At 35.9% G+C, this 17,308-nt stretch overlaps 1 protein-coding gene across 1 annotated transcript in view; it reads left to right on the forward strand.

Moving 5' to 3' along the window:
* Positions 1 to 17,308, forward strand: part of FAM124A (family with sequence similarity 124 member A) — a 115,200-nt gene that overhangs the window by 54,490 nt on the left and 43,402 nt on the right. The window contains exon 3 of the mRNA XM_012545267.3: positions 12,322 to 13,055. Coding sequence (XP_012400721.2) covers positions 12,322 to 13,055 — 734 coding nt within the window. The remainder of the gene's footprint in view (positions 1 to 12,321; positions 13,056 to 17,308) is intronic.

The raw sequence follows: 17,308 nt of genomic DNA on the forward strand, positions 1-17,308 counted from the left end.
TTAAAAGGGACCATCTCTGCCCTCAACTCCAACTCATACTTGAAAGGAGTGCCCAAATGAGCATTTGTCCAGTCTCGGCTTGACCTCCAAGAATAGGGGAGCTACCACCTCTTCAGGCAATAGATTCAAGCAGCTGATCAACAAATATTTATTAAGCACCTACTATCTTTCAAGCATCATGCTAAATGCTGAGGATATCAAGCAAGGAGCTTACAATCTAATGAGAGAGACAACACGTAAACAATTAAATACAAATTATATACAGAATAAATTGTTCAACTCCAATTATTGGGAAGTTTTTTTCCTGACATTAAACCCAAATTATCTTGTTTTTAACTAATTCCCATTAGATTAGATTAGATCTTTATTCTCTCCAAAAGAGTCAAATAATTCAGTTTTGTGAAGATATATTTATATATACTCCAAAACTGTTATTTTCTCAATTCACACTCTTCTCTATATCAATTTCCTTTGTTTCCTTTTGAAGCTTAATTTCTCTTTCCTTTAGGAAAACCTCATTCTCCTTAAAAATGTTCTTTAAGACTTCTCTTCCAGTAAGGAAATAACTTAGTTATATTATAACATAAATGCAAACATCTCACACTGTGCAAAGTCTACTTTCCATAATGGTAGAGATTTTTAACCTTAGCTTTTAAAAACTATTTGCTAGTATTTACATTTATTTCAATCTAGTTAAACTTTTTATAGGCTGTTATCCCCTTAAATTACCTGCAGGAGCCCTCAAACTATGGCCCATGGGCCAGATTTGGCAGCTGAGGACATTTATCCCCCTCACTCAGGACTATGAAGTTTCTTTATTTAAAGGCCCACAAAACAAAGGTTTTGTTTTTACTACAGTCTGGCCCTCCAACAGTCTGAGGGACAGTGAACTGGCCCCCTATTTTAAAAGTTTGAGAATCTCTGTTTTATAATATACTCAACTTCCTTTCTTTAGCCTTAACAACATTTCAGTCACATCTATCCTTCTTCAGTCTTATGTCAGCCTTCTATTTCACTCATTTACACTACTCACTAGTCTTCTCTATCAGTTTAATTTACCTTCTAATTCTTTCACTTACATTTATTTTTTACTTTGCCTTGCCCCTTCTCCTTTTTCTTGAGTCTACTTCTTGGAGATCTTCCTTCTGGAATAGCTAGGTAATGCAGTGGACAGAGCACTGGTCCTGGAGTTAAGAAGATCTGAATTCAAATTTGACCTGAACCACTTGATATTTCTTAATTGTGTGATCCTGCGTGAGTGACTAATTCTGATTGTCTCATGCAAAAAAATATATAGATAGATATATAGATATAGATATAGATATCTTCCTCCTAATTCTCCTTGGTTCTTTTTCATCTTCCTTAATCCTTTTCTCCTACTTAAATTTTGATTCTTCCCTTCAGTCCCAAAAGTAGGATCTCATAAGGGGCAAAAAGCAAGGGAAAAGGAAAAGAAAGAATATAATTATGTGGAAAGGAGGTATATATATATATATATTTTTTTTCTTTTCTCCATCAAATTGTGAACCTCTTGTTGTATCTCCAGCACTTAAGCACAGTGCCTGGCATACAGTGGGTACTTAATAAGTGTTGTTAATTATGATGATGTTCTTGTGTAGCATAATTATGGAAATATGTAGAGAAGGATTGCACATGTTTAATATATATTGGATTATGTGCCATCTAGGGGAGAGAGTGAGAAAAATTTGGAACACAAGGTTTTGTAAGAATGAATGTTGAAAATTATCTGTGCATAAGTTTTGAAAATAAAAAGCTTTAATAAAAATAAAGAAATATTCTATTAAAAAAATAATTATAATGATGGTGATGATTTTGGAAGGCAATATCAGACTCATTTGAAAGCCTAACTCACTGTGAAAATAAACTCTCTAATCCACTATAGAAAAGTTCAGCAAACTTTTCAGATTCATTCTTTCTTTTGCATTGGTGGTACTGGCAGTGGGTTGTTTTGGTTGGGTTTTTTACCCAACTCTCTGAACAGCTGGCATAAGAGATCCTTACGGAAGATGATAATGGAAGGCATGAAAATAAAATAGCTGTGTCTCTGCTTCTAGAAAGCAAAACTGTTATTAATTATTAATATCATTAAATATTGATGAGCAACATAATTTTCTCCTCTTTTTTCTGTTGTACTGAATTTTTGCTAGTTCTACTGAGCTCATTTTCTCTGGTGGGTAGATAATCTTAATATCTAATATGATTACTATGTTGTCCTAGGAAGCCTTTTCACCTTCAGGTCCTGAGGGGCTCCTTCAGTTCTGGAATACTCATGCCAAGGATGATCTTCACACAGTTCCTCTTCTTTAGGGATGGTCTGGGTATTCACATCCACTAGTTCTTGCTGAGCAAAGGGAAGGCAGAGAGGTCATTTTCAATCCTATTTTCTTTGCTTGCTTGCTTGCTTTTTGGCTACCAATAGAAGAGCTCATAGGAAAGGTGTTTGCTAAAATTTCCATCTTGTCTCTTTGCTTCAGTGTTCGTGTCTTGGCTCCTTTCAAGGCAGCAAGGTTTCATATAGACATCAAGAATGACCTTTGTTATGTCCTGTCAGAAACTTTTGCTTCACTAAGGATATTGGGAAACTAACCACATTGATGGCTTTGTTTAGAGAAGAACAAATTTATCTTTATTTTAATTTTCAAGCCTCTTCTTAGCACTGGATCAATTCACTTGACTTCACTGCTCTGCTTTTTTAATTTTAAATTTCAAAAATATTCTTTTCAGCTTCAGTATTCTGACACTGCCCCTTTTTAAGAGGTGACATCAAAAAGAAAGCGCCAGATGAAAGAAGAGGTCTTTCCCTAAAAGATTTCCTTGCTTCCCAACTATTCAGAGGTCTTTATTCATTCTGTTTCATCATGATGGAGCATCAATTAATATATAGACAAATCACAATTATTCATAGTCATGGAAGACAATCCCCAAACCTCAGTTTAGTGTATAGTGTCAATCCCCCCCCTCAGCTAAATCTCTTGCCAGGGTGGCTGACAAGTGGAAAAATTAATTAGTTTTAGTTTGAGCATTTTTTTTTGTTTCCCATGATCTTCTGATAGTAGCATAAATATCAGTGAAATGGCCAATGGGCATGTAGCCAAAGAGAGAAGGCAAAGTAATGGAGCTGACTAAATTACAATTTGAGGCTATTTTTTTCCTAGGAGAGATTAAAAATATATGCAAATCCATATTCATTCTCCCACCAAGTATCCCTTATGGCTAAGTGCCCATATTTGCCATGCAGCTGATTGAAGTCAAGGACACAACTTGTGATTAGGAAACAGATGGAAGCCAACTACCCTCTACACGGATGTAGCCCATGACCCTATTAGCATTGTGTTCTGATAACTTCCCTATTTCTGTCAAGATTACTGTCATCCTTCCAGTCACCCAGAGTCCCCCTCTCATTTTTATCTTTGTTTCTTTATTCTCCTTTACCCCACGTGGAGAATCAGTTGCCAAACCTTTTGTTTTTCTATTCATGGCGTCCTTCTTTTTTCTACTAGCATGACCACCATCTTAGTTCAGATCTAAATTACCTCTCATCTGGACAGTTGCAATAACTTTCTAATTAGTCTCCCTGCTTCAATCTCTTTCCTACTTCAGTTAATTTTCTATAAACCTACTAACATGATTTTCCTAAATCAAAGTTCTGATCATATCACCTTCTTACTCATTATTCTCCATTGGTTTCCTAATGATTTTCAAATCAAATATAAGCTATTCTGGCTTTTAAAAACTTTCATAATATAGCTCCAACTTATATTTCCAGTATTTTTCTATTTTGTTTTTCATCTCATATGCTATAGTCCAACTAGATTAGCACAGCCTTTCCTCACACATAACATTCCCTCTTCCACCTCCATCTCCCATTTCCATGCCTTCTTTTTTTACTTTTTAAAAATTTTACTTTAATAATATAGTATTTTTCCAAATATATTTAAAGATGATTTTCAACAATAATTTTTGTAAGATTTTGAGTTCCAACTTTTTTTCTCCCTCTCTCCCTTACCTCTCCTCTCCCCAAAATGGCAAACAATCTGATATAGGTTATATGTGTACAATCATTTTAAGCATATTTCCACATGAGGCATGTTGGGAAAGGAAAATCACAAAAAAAGAGAAAAACAGTGAAAATAGTATGCTTTGCCCAATCCCTATATTTATGCACACCTGCATTTTTGATTTCCTTCACAAGCTAATTGTACAATAATTCAGAGTCTGATTCTTTTTGTACAGCAAAATAATGTTTTGGTCATGTATACTTATTATGTATCTAAGTTATATTTTAATATATTTAACATCTACTGGTCATCCTGCCATTTAGGGGAGGGGGTGGGGGGGGTAAGAGGTGAAAAATTGGAACAAGAGGTTTGGCAATTGTTAATGCTGTAAAGTTACCCATGTGTATATCCTGTAAATAAAAGGCTATTAAATAAAAAAAAAGAAGCAAACTTCAAAAAAAAAAATAGTATGCTTTGATCCACATTCAATCTCCATAGTTTTTTCTCTGGATGTGGATGGCATTTACTATCCAAAGTTTATTGAAATTGCCTTGGATCACTGAATTACTGAAAAGAGCTAAGGTGATCATAGTTGATCATCACACAATCTTGCTGTTTCTGTATACAATGTTGTACTGCTTCTGCTTGCTTTACTCAGCATGAATTCATGTAAGTCTTTCCAGGCTTTTCTAAAATTTTCATGTTCATCATTAGAGAACAATAGTATTCTATTACTTTCATGTACCATAACTTATTCAGCCATTCCCTAATTGATGACATGCCTTTTTTTTCCCTTTTGGAGGTAATCGGGATTAATGACTTGTCCAGGATCACACAACTAATGAGATATCTGAGGTCAGATTTGAAATCAGGTCCTCCTGATTTCAGGACCAGTGCTCTATCTACTGTGCCATTTGGTACCTCCATGCCTTTTCAGTGACTCTCCTATATCCCAAGAATGCAAACCTTCCTTACTTCCATCTTAGAATCCTGATGTTTCCTTCAAAAAAATTTCAAATACCATCTTTTACATGAAGTATTTGCTATTCTTTCCAGCTTTTAGTACCTTCTGTCCTCCAAAAATTGTCATGCATTTATTATCTCTCTCTCTCTCTCTCTCTCTCTCTCTCTCTCTCTCTCTCTCTCTCTCTCTGTGTGTGTGTGTGTGTGTGTGTGTGTGTGTGTGTGTGTGTAAACTGTGAGTTCTCTAAGGGTTAAAACTACTTTCTTATCCCAAACATCTAGCAAAGTTCTAGCATAAATAAATGTTTTAATAAATACTTATTGATTCATTTATTCTAACGCCAGAGTTGATAGGGAAACTTAGATGTTAAAGGGTTATAGATTTAGGGCAAGAAAGAGTACTTACAGATAGCTTCCCATTTTATAGATGAAGAAATTACCATTTACAGATAGTAACCTCCATAGAGATTAAGTGATTCTACTCAACTATGTGAGTGCAGTTAATTGTTGAACTAAGGTCCTCTGATTCCGAATCCAATGTCTCACCATGTGTTAAGATCTCCTGAGAGGCCTTTTCTGAAAGCCACATGCCTCAGACTCTTTAGCTCTGAGCCATACAGCAGCATTGCCCTAATTATACCAAAGAATGAAAAATTTTCCTGTTGGAGATACAGAACTAATGGCCCAATGATTAATTTAGTCCAACCATCTCTGTACATATTTTTAATTTGTTTAGTATTGCTATCTTTTGTGTTAGATCATCCTCATTTACGATTACTGCCTCCATCTACCAGTCAGTGAGTCATCATCCTTCATAACAAAAGTTAAGAAATTATTTTAAAACTGTTCAGCAAAACCAATTGACATCTCAATCAAATCTAACAGTATATGTATAATTCCATTTTTGTATTCCTCCACTCCTATAAAAGGGGATAAGGAAGTCTTCTCTGGGACCAATATTGACCATTAATACTTTATATGAATATTCCTAAAGTAACCATGCACAAGGTTTAATATAATCTAGATGAGTCATCTGAGCAGCTGAGTGGTGCAGTGGAAAGAACACTAGGGCTGGAGTCAAGGAAACCTGAGTTCAAATCCAGCCTCACATACTTGCTACCTGTCTGACCCTGGGCAAGCCATTCATCTCTGCCCATTTCCTAATTTGTAAAATGAGCTAAAAAAGTAAATGGCAAACCAAAACATTATTTTCCAAGAAAATCCCAAATGGAGTCATGAACAGTCTTCAAACATGATTGAAACAAGTTACAATGACAGTAATAAAGAGAAGTCATTACTAAATCAAAAGACATCTCTTGGGTAAAATTCACTTAATCTGTCTGAAAACTTTTGTAAATACAAATTAGTTTTCTTTTGTTTAATATATCCTTTATGGGACAAAGTTAAATGAATTAAAAATCCCTCCTTGTCTCCCTCCCTCTGTCTCCTTTTTTCCTATTTTTTACCCTAATTCAGGATCAGAAAGTTTGTTTTGCTTGTGGTTATTCCCTCTTGGATACTATCCTACCACTTAACATCATTTCTTCTCACTTCTACTAGTTTCATTCTTGAGTTTGATGTATTTCTACACCAAATTTCATGTGTGTGCATGCGCGTGTGTTCAACCATCTTTTGTTTGTATAAGGTAAAAGTAAGGCTCATATGATACTCACTTCCCCTACTTCTTCCTCCAATGAATACTTTTCACTTGCACAATTATGAGAAATAGCAAGTTTCACCTTCTTTTCTCTCTTTTCTCTATTCTTTTTCATTTCTGTTCATTCAGTTGCCCTCCCTTCCCTTAATCTTTTAAAAAACCATCATAATAAAGTCAACCCTTCTATCCCCTCCAATATTTTTCTTATTTAACTCAATCAATGCACATGGAAGATATTAAGGTCCTGAATAGGAATTTGTTATTTCTCCCCCATTAGGATATTAACACTACAACATCATATGGCCTCTTTCAATTTGCCTTTCCAGGTTTTTCTTGGCTCTTATAGTTGTATATTAATTCTGCTTATTTTTCCCCTACCTGGAATTCTTTTTCAGTAAAGATCCTTATCCTCACACAAACAGTTATAGTCAGCATTGCTAAGTTATTCTTGGTTATAAACCTATCTCTTTTGATTTGGGGGATATTCTGTTCCAAGATTTTCTCTCATTTGTAGTAGAAGCTGCCAGGTCTTCTGTGATTCTAATTGTGATTCTTTGGTACTTGAATGGCTTCTATCTGGAAGCTTATAACATTTTGTTTTGTTTTGTTTTGTTTGATGTGGGAGCTCTAAATTTTGATGATAACATCATTGGAATTTTTCCTTTAAGGATGTTATTCTTTTTTCTATCTTAACTCTTCCTTCTGGTTCTAATAGATCTTAATCTATTGGACAATGTTCATTTATGATTTTTTGAAATATAATATTCAGGATTTTGTGGGAGGGAATCATCAGTTTATAGGGAGTTCAGTGATTCCTAATTTATTTGACCTGTTTTCCAAGTTACTTATTGTGGATATCATATCTCTTACATTTCATTTACTTTTTTTCTGTCTTTTGATTTTGTTCTAGTATTTCTTGTTGCCTCATGTAGTCACTGATTTGTTTATTCTTTTAGGAAGTCATTAGATAGACAAGGTTCACTACTTTTTTCTAATTATCCTTTCAATTTTTCCCCATAGTTTATATTTCATGTTTTTGTTTTGTTTTGTTTTACCTCTTGTTCAGTTCTTTGAGATTTTCATGTAATCCTTTTAGAAGAATATTTTTTTAGTCTCTGCCTTCAGTTCTATAACAACTATTCCTTTCTTCTATGGGGAGAATCTCTATATCTGATTCCTCCCACAGTTATGTTGATGTCTTTTTTGGTTTAATAATCTCTCTAGCTCTAGTTCCCAAAATTGGGCTCTTTTCCAGGGTCAGGATCTGCCCTCACTACACTTTTGCAGTGATAGGTCTTCTGAGTCAGCTGGTTCTTGTTCTGACCTCTGTCTCCTAGGGTTTGGGGTCCTCTGAATCTTTTGAGATTCAGAGCACTGGATCTTCAGGACCTTCTTCTCCATGTCAGAAGAGTTCTGGGGACCCCAGAGACGATGGGCACCCAGAACCTCAGGTCTAAGCACTGCTTCACAGGATTAGTTAGAGTCAGTCCCTGGAGGACTTGAGTCCTCCTCATCCTGAGACTCTTTCACCACCATGGAACTTTTCAGAGTTCCCTGAAGCTAATGAGAGATTCAGAGCTCTTCTCTTTCTACTTCGGGACTTAAAGTTTTTAGAGGCTACCTGTATTTGTGTTTTGTCTCTGATTGTACTGGGAAGCCATTATTTGCCTATGTTGGTGCTGACAGTCCTTTCCTAATGCTTGACATGTAAAAAAAAAACCACTATGTTTTTCATTGAATTTCTTGATTATTATTAAGGCTAGTATGAATTTCACATTTATTGGAGAAAGTGTATGGTAGTTTGCTACCTCCTTTCATGCAACAATCTTGGTCAGGATTTGTGTATTTTAAAATTTTTGTATGTTTATTATTACAACTTTTTCTTTTTTTTAAGCTTTTTATTTTCAAAACATATGCACAGGTAAATTGATAACATTGACCCTTGCATAGCCTTATGTTTCAGATTTTCTTCTCCTTCCCTCCACCCCATCCCCTAGATGGCAGGCAATTCAATATATGTTAAACATATTAAAATGTAAATCCAATATGTATAAATATATTTATACAATTCTCTTGTTGCATGAGAAAAATCAGATCAAAATAAGAAAGTAAAGAGTAGGAAAACAAAATGCAAGTGAACAACAACAAAAAGAGTGAGAAAATTATGTTATGGTCCACACTCATTTCCCATAGTTCTCTCTCTGGGTATAGCTGACTCTCTTCATCACTGAACAATTGGAATTGGTTTGAATCATCTCATTGTTGAAGAGAGCACTTCATCAGAACTGATTATTGTATAGCCTTCTTGTTTCTGTATATAAAGATCTCCTGGTTCTGCTCATTTCACTCAGCATCAGTTCATGTAAATCTTTCCAGGCCTCTCTGAAATCATCCTGCTGGTCGTTTCTTTTCTTTTTTTCTTTTTTTAAAATTTATTTATTTATTTTTTAATAACTTTTTTTTGCCAGAACCCATGCCAGGGTAATTTTTTACAACATTATCCCTTGAACTCACTTCTGTTCCGATTTTTCCCCTCTCTCTCCAGCCCCTCCCTCAGATGGCAAGCAGTCTTATACATGTTAAAGAGGTTACAGTATGTCTTAGATACAATATATTTGTGCAGAACCGAACAGTTCTCTTGTTGCTCAGGGCGAATTGGATTCAAAAGTATAAATAACCCGGAAGAAAAAACAAAAATGCACTGCTGGTTACAGAATCATCATATTCCATAACATTCATAAACCATAATTTATTCAGCCGTTCTCCAAATGATGGGCATCCATCAGTTTTCAGTTTCTTGCCACTACAAAAAGGGCTGTCACAAAAATTTTTGCACATGTGGGTCCCTTTTCCTCCTTTAAGATCTCTTTGGGATACAGACCCAGTAGTAACACTGCTGGATCAAAGGGTATGCACACTTTATCTCTTTTTGGACATAGTTCCAAATTGTTCTCCAGAATGGCTGGATCCATTCACAACTCCACCAACAATGTATTACAATTTTTTCTATCTAGGTCATCTACAAGGGGTTGATGAGGGAAGGTCTTAATTATTTTACTAGTGAGAGAAAAGGAAATAACATGTGCCTTTCTCCCTAGTTTCCATGACATGGACTTCTCAACACCAAGGACTTATATTGGCTTACTTCAGTGTACCTTAGAATAGGAAATAGTTCCAGCTATTCAAATCTCAAATCCATCCATACTTGTTATTATTTTTTCTTTTTTCATCAGAGTTTTTGTTTATTTGGGTACTTCTTTCAACATCTTGATCTTGTTAGGGATTTAAGATAAATATTTTTGTTTGAATTGAATACTTTTTTCTTACCTTTTTAACCATGTTTAATATGTCTCTGTTTAAAAAAAAATGTCAGAAGCAAACTTGTATAGTGGATAGTGTTGAGCTCAGAATTTAGGGTGCTGTGAACTGTGAACTGATCTCTGAATCTTACTGCTGTATGACCTAGGACAAGACATTTAACCTATACTAGCCTCAGGCAACCCCATAGGATTTATCCGAATCAATGACTTATTCCAAGATCTGCTTTTGGTAGAGAGAATTCTGATGTCGAATCAGAATCTTTTCCCATGACATATTGAAAGCATTTACATGGTTGTAGGTAAATCTAGACATGATATTGTCTAAAAAGAACCCAGAGGAGGAAAACTGACTCTGCTGGTAACTCCTTATATGGCCTTGATCAAGTGGAGGTGTTGATGTGAGTTAATGAAACTCTGATTTGAATCCCTTGAAAGTAGATACTCTATTGTTATTAGATAGTAGGGCAGCTAAGTGGCACGGCAGATAGAATGTCAAGCCAGGAAGACTCATATTAAATATATTTCCACATCAGTTATGTGGTGAAAGAAAAATCAGAACAAAAAAGGAAAAACCATGAGAAAGATAAAACAAAAAATAAGTAAAAATAATATGCTTCAATTTGCATTCATACTCCATGCTTCTTCTCTAAAGCAGAAATTTTTAACCTGGGGCCCATGAATATATTTCATGAATTTGGGTGGGGAAAATACATCTTTATTTCAATATGCATGATTTCTTTTGTGATCCTAGGTATTTTATCTTTTTATTTGAAGACATTGTGAGAAGGGGTCTCTTTAGGCTGCACCAGTTTGTCAAAGGGGTCCTAACAACAGAAACATTAAGAGCATAAGATGCAGAGTATTGCTAATTTGGATTGGTAAAAGGGAATTTCTTTTTCTTTTTAAGTTTTCAAATATTTTTCCCATTACATGTAAAAACAATTTTTAAGATTTATTTTTTTTAAAGTTTGTGTGCCAAATCCTCTCCCTATCCTCCTCCTTATGAGAAAGCAATAACTTGGATATAGGATATACATGTGCAGTCATGTAAAATATATTTGCATATCAATCATGTTGTGAGAGAAAACACAACCAAGAAAAAAAGAAAAAAGAAAAACAAGAAAAATAAAGAAGAATATGTTTCAATCTGCATTTAGACTCCATCAGTTCTTTCTCTGAAGGGGACAGCATTTTTCATCATAAAACCTTCAGAATTGCTTTGGATCATTATATTGTTGAGAATAGCTAGGTCATTCAGCTTATTGCCATATAATATTGCTGTTTCTGTGTTCAATGTTCTCTTGGGTTCTGCTCATATCACTTTGTATTGGCTCATGTAAGTTTTTCCAGATTTTTTCTGAAAGCATTTTGCTTGTAACAATAATTTTCCATCACAATCATATACCACAATTTGTTCATCCATTCGATGGGAGTCCCCTCAATTTCCAATTCTTTTCCATCACAAAAAGAGTGGCTATAAATATTCTTGGGCATATAGGTCCCTTTTCTTTGATCTTTCTGGGGTACAGACCTAGTAGTGATACTTTTGTACAGTTTAGTTACTCTTTGAGCACAGTTCCGAATTGATCTTCAGAATGCTTGAATTAGTTAACAACTCTGCCAACAGTAGAGTTCCAATTCCAATTCCAATTTTCCCACATCTAGAGGGTTTTTTTTCAATGTGAATTCTCTATGACAATGAAGACCCCCATCTCCTCCCTCAAAAAACCTAAAAACAGAAAAATAAAGTATTCATTAAGGATAATATTTGAAAAAAAACAACACAATGAAAAAAAGTAGAAACATAGAGAATAGGACAGGAGCAAATTAATGAAGAATACATTGCATACTAATGTAATGAAGAGGATGCTGGATTTAGAGTCAAGAAGACCTGGATTCAAATCCAGTCTCTATCATTTACTATATCTATATTACACTGACCCAGTTACAAGTTTCCTTAGTTTCAGTTTCCTCATCTATAAAGTGGGGTTAACAATAACACTTATCTCCTAAGGTTGTCCTAAGGATCAAGTGATATAATTAATATATGTGAAGGAAACCTCAAAGTACTATGTACATGTCAGTTATTATTCTACAGGTGCTTTTCGTTGTCGCAGTTCAAAATTCTGAGACTGATCAAACACTGTATGGTCCAAGCAAATGTTGAGCTGCAGGGTTATTTTCCCTCTCTTAATTTAGTCCCATCTCCCAATGATGCAGACACTTGTGGAGACGGAACTGATGGAGGGCAGCCTGGCTGGTGTGCCTTTCCTTTTTCTGTCCAGTCTTTACCATAAAAATTTTTTGAATTTTTTAGAGAAAAAAATTTTCATTAACACTATCTTTCTATTGGTTCTTTCAGGTGAGCTTTCTGTGGAAGATACCCAAGATCCCTTCCTTGTCAGTGTCCACGTTATCACAGACCCAGGTGAGTCCAAAGCCCTCCAGGAAGCCATTGACAAGGTATTGGCTTGGGTCCACCCAGATCTCCAGCTCTTCCGTGTGTCTGAAAGAAGAGTGGCTCGGAAGCGGAAGAGGCAGAACAAGGCTTCCCAGCCAGCCCTTGCTGTCGTTCTCTTCCTACAGGAGGAATATGGAGAAGAGCAGATTTTAGAGCTCCATGAAACTTTCCAGAGGCCACCGTGGCACTACCACCACACGGAGCGGGTGCATGGCAGGTTCCTCCCCTACCTCCCCTGCAGTCAGGATTTCTTCACCCTGGCCCCAGGAACCCCACTGTGGGCCACTCGTCCAGTGCATTACGGGAAAGAAATTGTCCGGTTCACTATCTACTGCCGCCATGAGAACTTTGCTGACATCTTGAAGCTCTATGAGCTGATCCTGAAAAGGAACCCAAGTCAGAGGAAATCAGACTTCTGCATTTTCCCCATTTACTCAAATCTGGATGTGGACATCCAGTTCTCTCTGAAAAGACTCCCCAGTGGTCAAACTCCAGTGCCCACTGATTCCTCCGTGCTAGAGTTCCGAGTGAAGGACATTGGTCAGCTCGTCCCTCTTTTGCCCAATCCCTGTAGCCCAATAAGTGAAGGAAGATGGCAGACAGAAGATCATGATGGGAACAAGATCCTTTTGCAGGTACCTGTGTTAGATCATGTCTGTCTGTGGGTGAGGGAAAATTTAGCCAACTAGCTCATGCTGCCATCTTTAGATCCTCTAAGAAATAAGGGGAAAAAATAAGCACTCATTCTTTGTCCACTCACTTTTCTTTACTCAAAAGTACAAATTGGGTGGTTCATACTCCATCTCAAACAAAGGAAGAAGCCTGAAGGAATCTCTGCTGGATTGTTTCATTTTCCTGTTGTGCCTCCAGTCGGTGCAATCAGCTTTCTTTGAGTGGCTTTTCATTTACTCTGTTGCAGCATCCACGGCTGCACTTACAGAAAGGAATGCCAGTGGGTTTTAGTTGCAATGACTATCAAGTTCTGATAGAGCAGATGTTGCATGGTTTTCAATGTGGCCAATTCATGGTTTAAATATTCCTTGAAGTAACCTCTTGAAGTCAGTGAGTTGTCAGCAATTTCAGTTCTGAGCCCCCAAGCAGAAATGGCAGAAAAGCACCCACTTCCAGCTTGTTGATTGCAAAATGCATCATTTTGCATTAGATTTATTCATTGTTCCATACCCTCTTGTCCCCAGTTGTTCAGAGGACAATGTGGGAATTATTAGTGATTGTTAGATTGAGCAATGCATTAGGGAAAAAAATACTTCTTTTATAAACTTATTTAAAGAGTATGTTATTTTTGAGAAGTTTATGGACCTGATTTTATTGATTATCCTTGAAAAAGAGAAAGAAATGAAGTTTAATGAAATCTACTCACTTGACTTTTTTGCCTTTCTATAATAGTTACACTAATGCACAACTTGAAAGTCCTTCTCCCCTGACTCCCTTGCCACTAGTGGGTTTCCTAGATCCTTTTAGCCTTTTGGTCACAATTAATTGTGCTTCAAAATTCAGAATTCATAACTTAAGTCCATCATACATCTCTCTGGGATCATGAATATATATGCTTTCAAGATTTTTTTGAACCAAAAGTGATTAATTCTAAAAGTTAGGAACCACCCTGGAAAGCATAAGTCATAGTGTTAGATGGTACTTAAGAGTCAACCAGTATCATTCTTTTGTTGTATAGATAAGGAAATTGAGGTCCAGAGGTGTTAAAATGATTTGCTTTGTTACTTGCCACCATTCCAAAGTTGCTTCAGTGGTTAGCTTTTGAGTTCTCTATATAATAGCTTTGCAAGAAAGAAAAAGCTCTTTCCTATTAGGAAAATGCTATTAGCAGTTCTTATTCCTGAAATCACAAAAAAGTTAATATAACTCCAGGTAAAGATATAGAATTTCTATTATATTTTTATTACATATTATATAATATATTTATTATATTACATTATAATAATATATAATATAGCATTATATTGTTATAATAATACACATTATAACAATATGTATTATGTTATAATAATATTTATTATATTATATATATATATATTTATATATCTTTAAATATAGACATATTCCCACAAAATGAAAGGACATTACAATTTGGCAATGATGGGGTTAATTGCTTAGAACAAGCAATCAGGCTACATAATTCAAGCCAAAAATAGGGCTACCGAGAGATCTGAATTATTCAACCTGATTATCAATGCTGGCTGAATAATGTTCAAGAATCCGGCTGAATACACGGAGCCATAGTAATATGATACTCCCAGAGTAAGAACTTAATAGATGCTTTTTTATTTAATCATTTATTCCTTCATACTCAACAACAACAAAACAATACAAATCTAATTTTTGATTTCTAATCATTTTTGAATAGGGATGGAGAGTAGACCTGAGATTTCATTGGCATAATGAAATTTTAAACGAGGAATCTCCCTTTACCAGTGCACCCACTCTGTAATTTATAATTTGAGAGCTTTGCCAAGGTCAGTGAGAGGGCGATTTGCCCAGCATCATCCAGTCAGGATGTGTCATTGGCAGAATTTGAACCTAAGTCTTCCTGATCTCTATCACCTTTTCCATGCTGTTTCTATGATAACTTTTTTCTAATATGAAGAAATTTCTCTTCGGTTTTTTCAATTAAACCAGATTCTGCATTGGTCCAAGCCGGTAGGTTGCATGGACTCTGTTAGCATAGCTCATCTCAGGTTGCTCATGCTCTTTGTTGATCTGTATTTGCACCATTTGGCAGGACAGCAAAATTGAATCAGAATTCATGAATGCTATAGCATTTATAATGTTGAAAGACCAGAAAGAATCAGATGTTTGCTGGGATGATTTTTGCCAATGAAACAATTCAGAAATGGAGGATCTTTTCCCCCTTTTTGATCCCCGAGGCAGAGTATGAAAGCTTGACCTGAGTTTGGTTCAGAGTGACCTCTAAGATGTATTTCCAAAAGGAGCCCCACAAAACCTAGACCCTCCAATTTGTCCTAGTTCAGCCTTTGGCATCAAAGTGAAGAACATCAGAGAAATGAAGCCGTGCTCTGGGCTCAGTAATACATGACATCAAAGGGAACTTTGTGTGGAGGAGAGAAAATCAATGTGGACAGAAAGGAGTGACTGACCCTTTTAAAATAGCCATGTAAGAATCATGATTCATGGTTAAAACTAGTTTGACAGGGCAACATTAATGGATTGTGGTAGAAAAGAATATTTTGCTTTATCACAAAATATGAGCCTCTAGGGTCCTTAAAGGAATCTCCAAAAGTGGGTTGCACATTGTGTGGTTGGCATAAAGTTATTGTGAATGGGGATGGATAAAGTAGAGGGAGAATTTATTTATTTATTTGTTCGAATTTATTTATTCCTATGCTTTAAAAAACCTTCTCCCCACTCACTCACCCTGGAAATGCAAGGACTTCGCAGGAGTCAATACCATTTATGATGAGCATGGAAGCCTTAACCAGCTCCATGTTTTTTTTTCAATCTAGGCCAATTTGGCGCTCCTTAGGCTGCCAGGTACCTCACTTCCCTTTCTGGGGGCTCACCATATTTATGACAGACCCTATCAACTCTAGCCCTTGAGCCATTTGTGACTCTGAACTCCAGCCTTAGCCTTCCTTGTAATAGGGACCACAACATCTGGTGGAAGGATAGTAATAGAAAACCTGTTTTTATCCATATTTTCCAGAAGTTTACAATAAAAAGCATTCCCTCTCCTAAGCTGCTTTTTCTACTAGAATTTCTGCCAAAGTCTTTTGTTCAGTTTGTGGGAATTCAGTGTGGAAGACCAGCTCAACTGAATATTGTTTAATTGCTTGCTTAAAATACAGATTGTATTTCATTGTCAGACTAATCAACTTAACCCTGTTCCCCTCTCCCATGTTTCAGGAAGACTGCTTCCCCTAAGGTAGATATTTGTATTTGAAGTAAGATTATATTTCCTCTTCAAAGGAAGGAAAAAATTGACATTAAAATATGTTTATAAATTCTCTAAACATCATGTGGCTTACGAGAGGATCGCAGAGATGCTTTTCTTAGAGCATTCTTTTTCTTTGGTTTTTCACCAACCAAAAACTTAGATATAAATAAGTCTAGGTTCTGGTGGGCTGGTGAGATGCTACCTCTCCTACTCCTCATTTCTTTAGAGGCAACTAGATGCACAGTAAAGTACTCTGCCCAGAATCAGGGAGTCCTGAGTTCAAATCCAGCTTCAGACATTCTAGCTGTGTGACCCTGGACAAGTCAGCCTGTGTTTGCTTCTGTAAAATAGGAATGATAATAGCACTTGCTTTTTACAATTGTTGTGAGGATCAAATGAGATATTTGTAAAGCATTTAGCACATAACCTGCCCCATAATAGATTTTATATAAATCCTTATTCCTTTCTCCTTCCATTTCTTCTTCATGCTATCCATAATTGAAAGATGCAAAAGCTGTGACAACAGCAAAAGCAAAGAAGTAGATATGAAGAAACATACTAGGTCCCATAAGAAAGCATTTTAGTCGTTAATTTAGAAGATTTTGTGTTATTGTTTAACAGATATCCAGAATTTATATAATTCTTTGCAATTTGCAAGGATATGGAACTCATAATAACCCTGAGAGTTTACTACTGTTATTATCCGCCCCCCCCCCATGTTTACAATTCAGGAAATTGAAGCAGACAGGGATTAAGTGATTTGCCCAGCATCATACAGCTAATAACTATTTGAGCTCTCTTTGACTCCCAAATCCAACAGAATTCACTGAGCCTACCTGGCTGATACTTTTAGATTGTAAGCATATTTTTATATTCTTCACAGCATCTAGCTCAATATCTTGCATGTAATAAGAATAGAAATTGGATCTGTTATTTCACTGGCATGAAGAACTTCCAGGG

Source organism: Sarcophilus harrisii, chromosome 3, assembly GCF_902635505.1.
Source record: "Sarcophilus harrisii chromosome 3, mSarHar1.11, whole genome shotgun sequence".
Classification (NCBI taxonomy): Eukaryota; Metazoa; Chordata; class Mammalia; order Dasyuromorphia; family Dasyuridae; genus Sarcophilus; species Sarcophilus harrisii.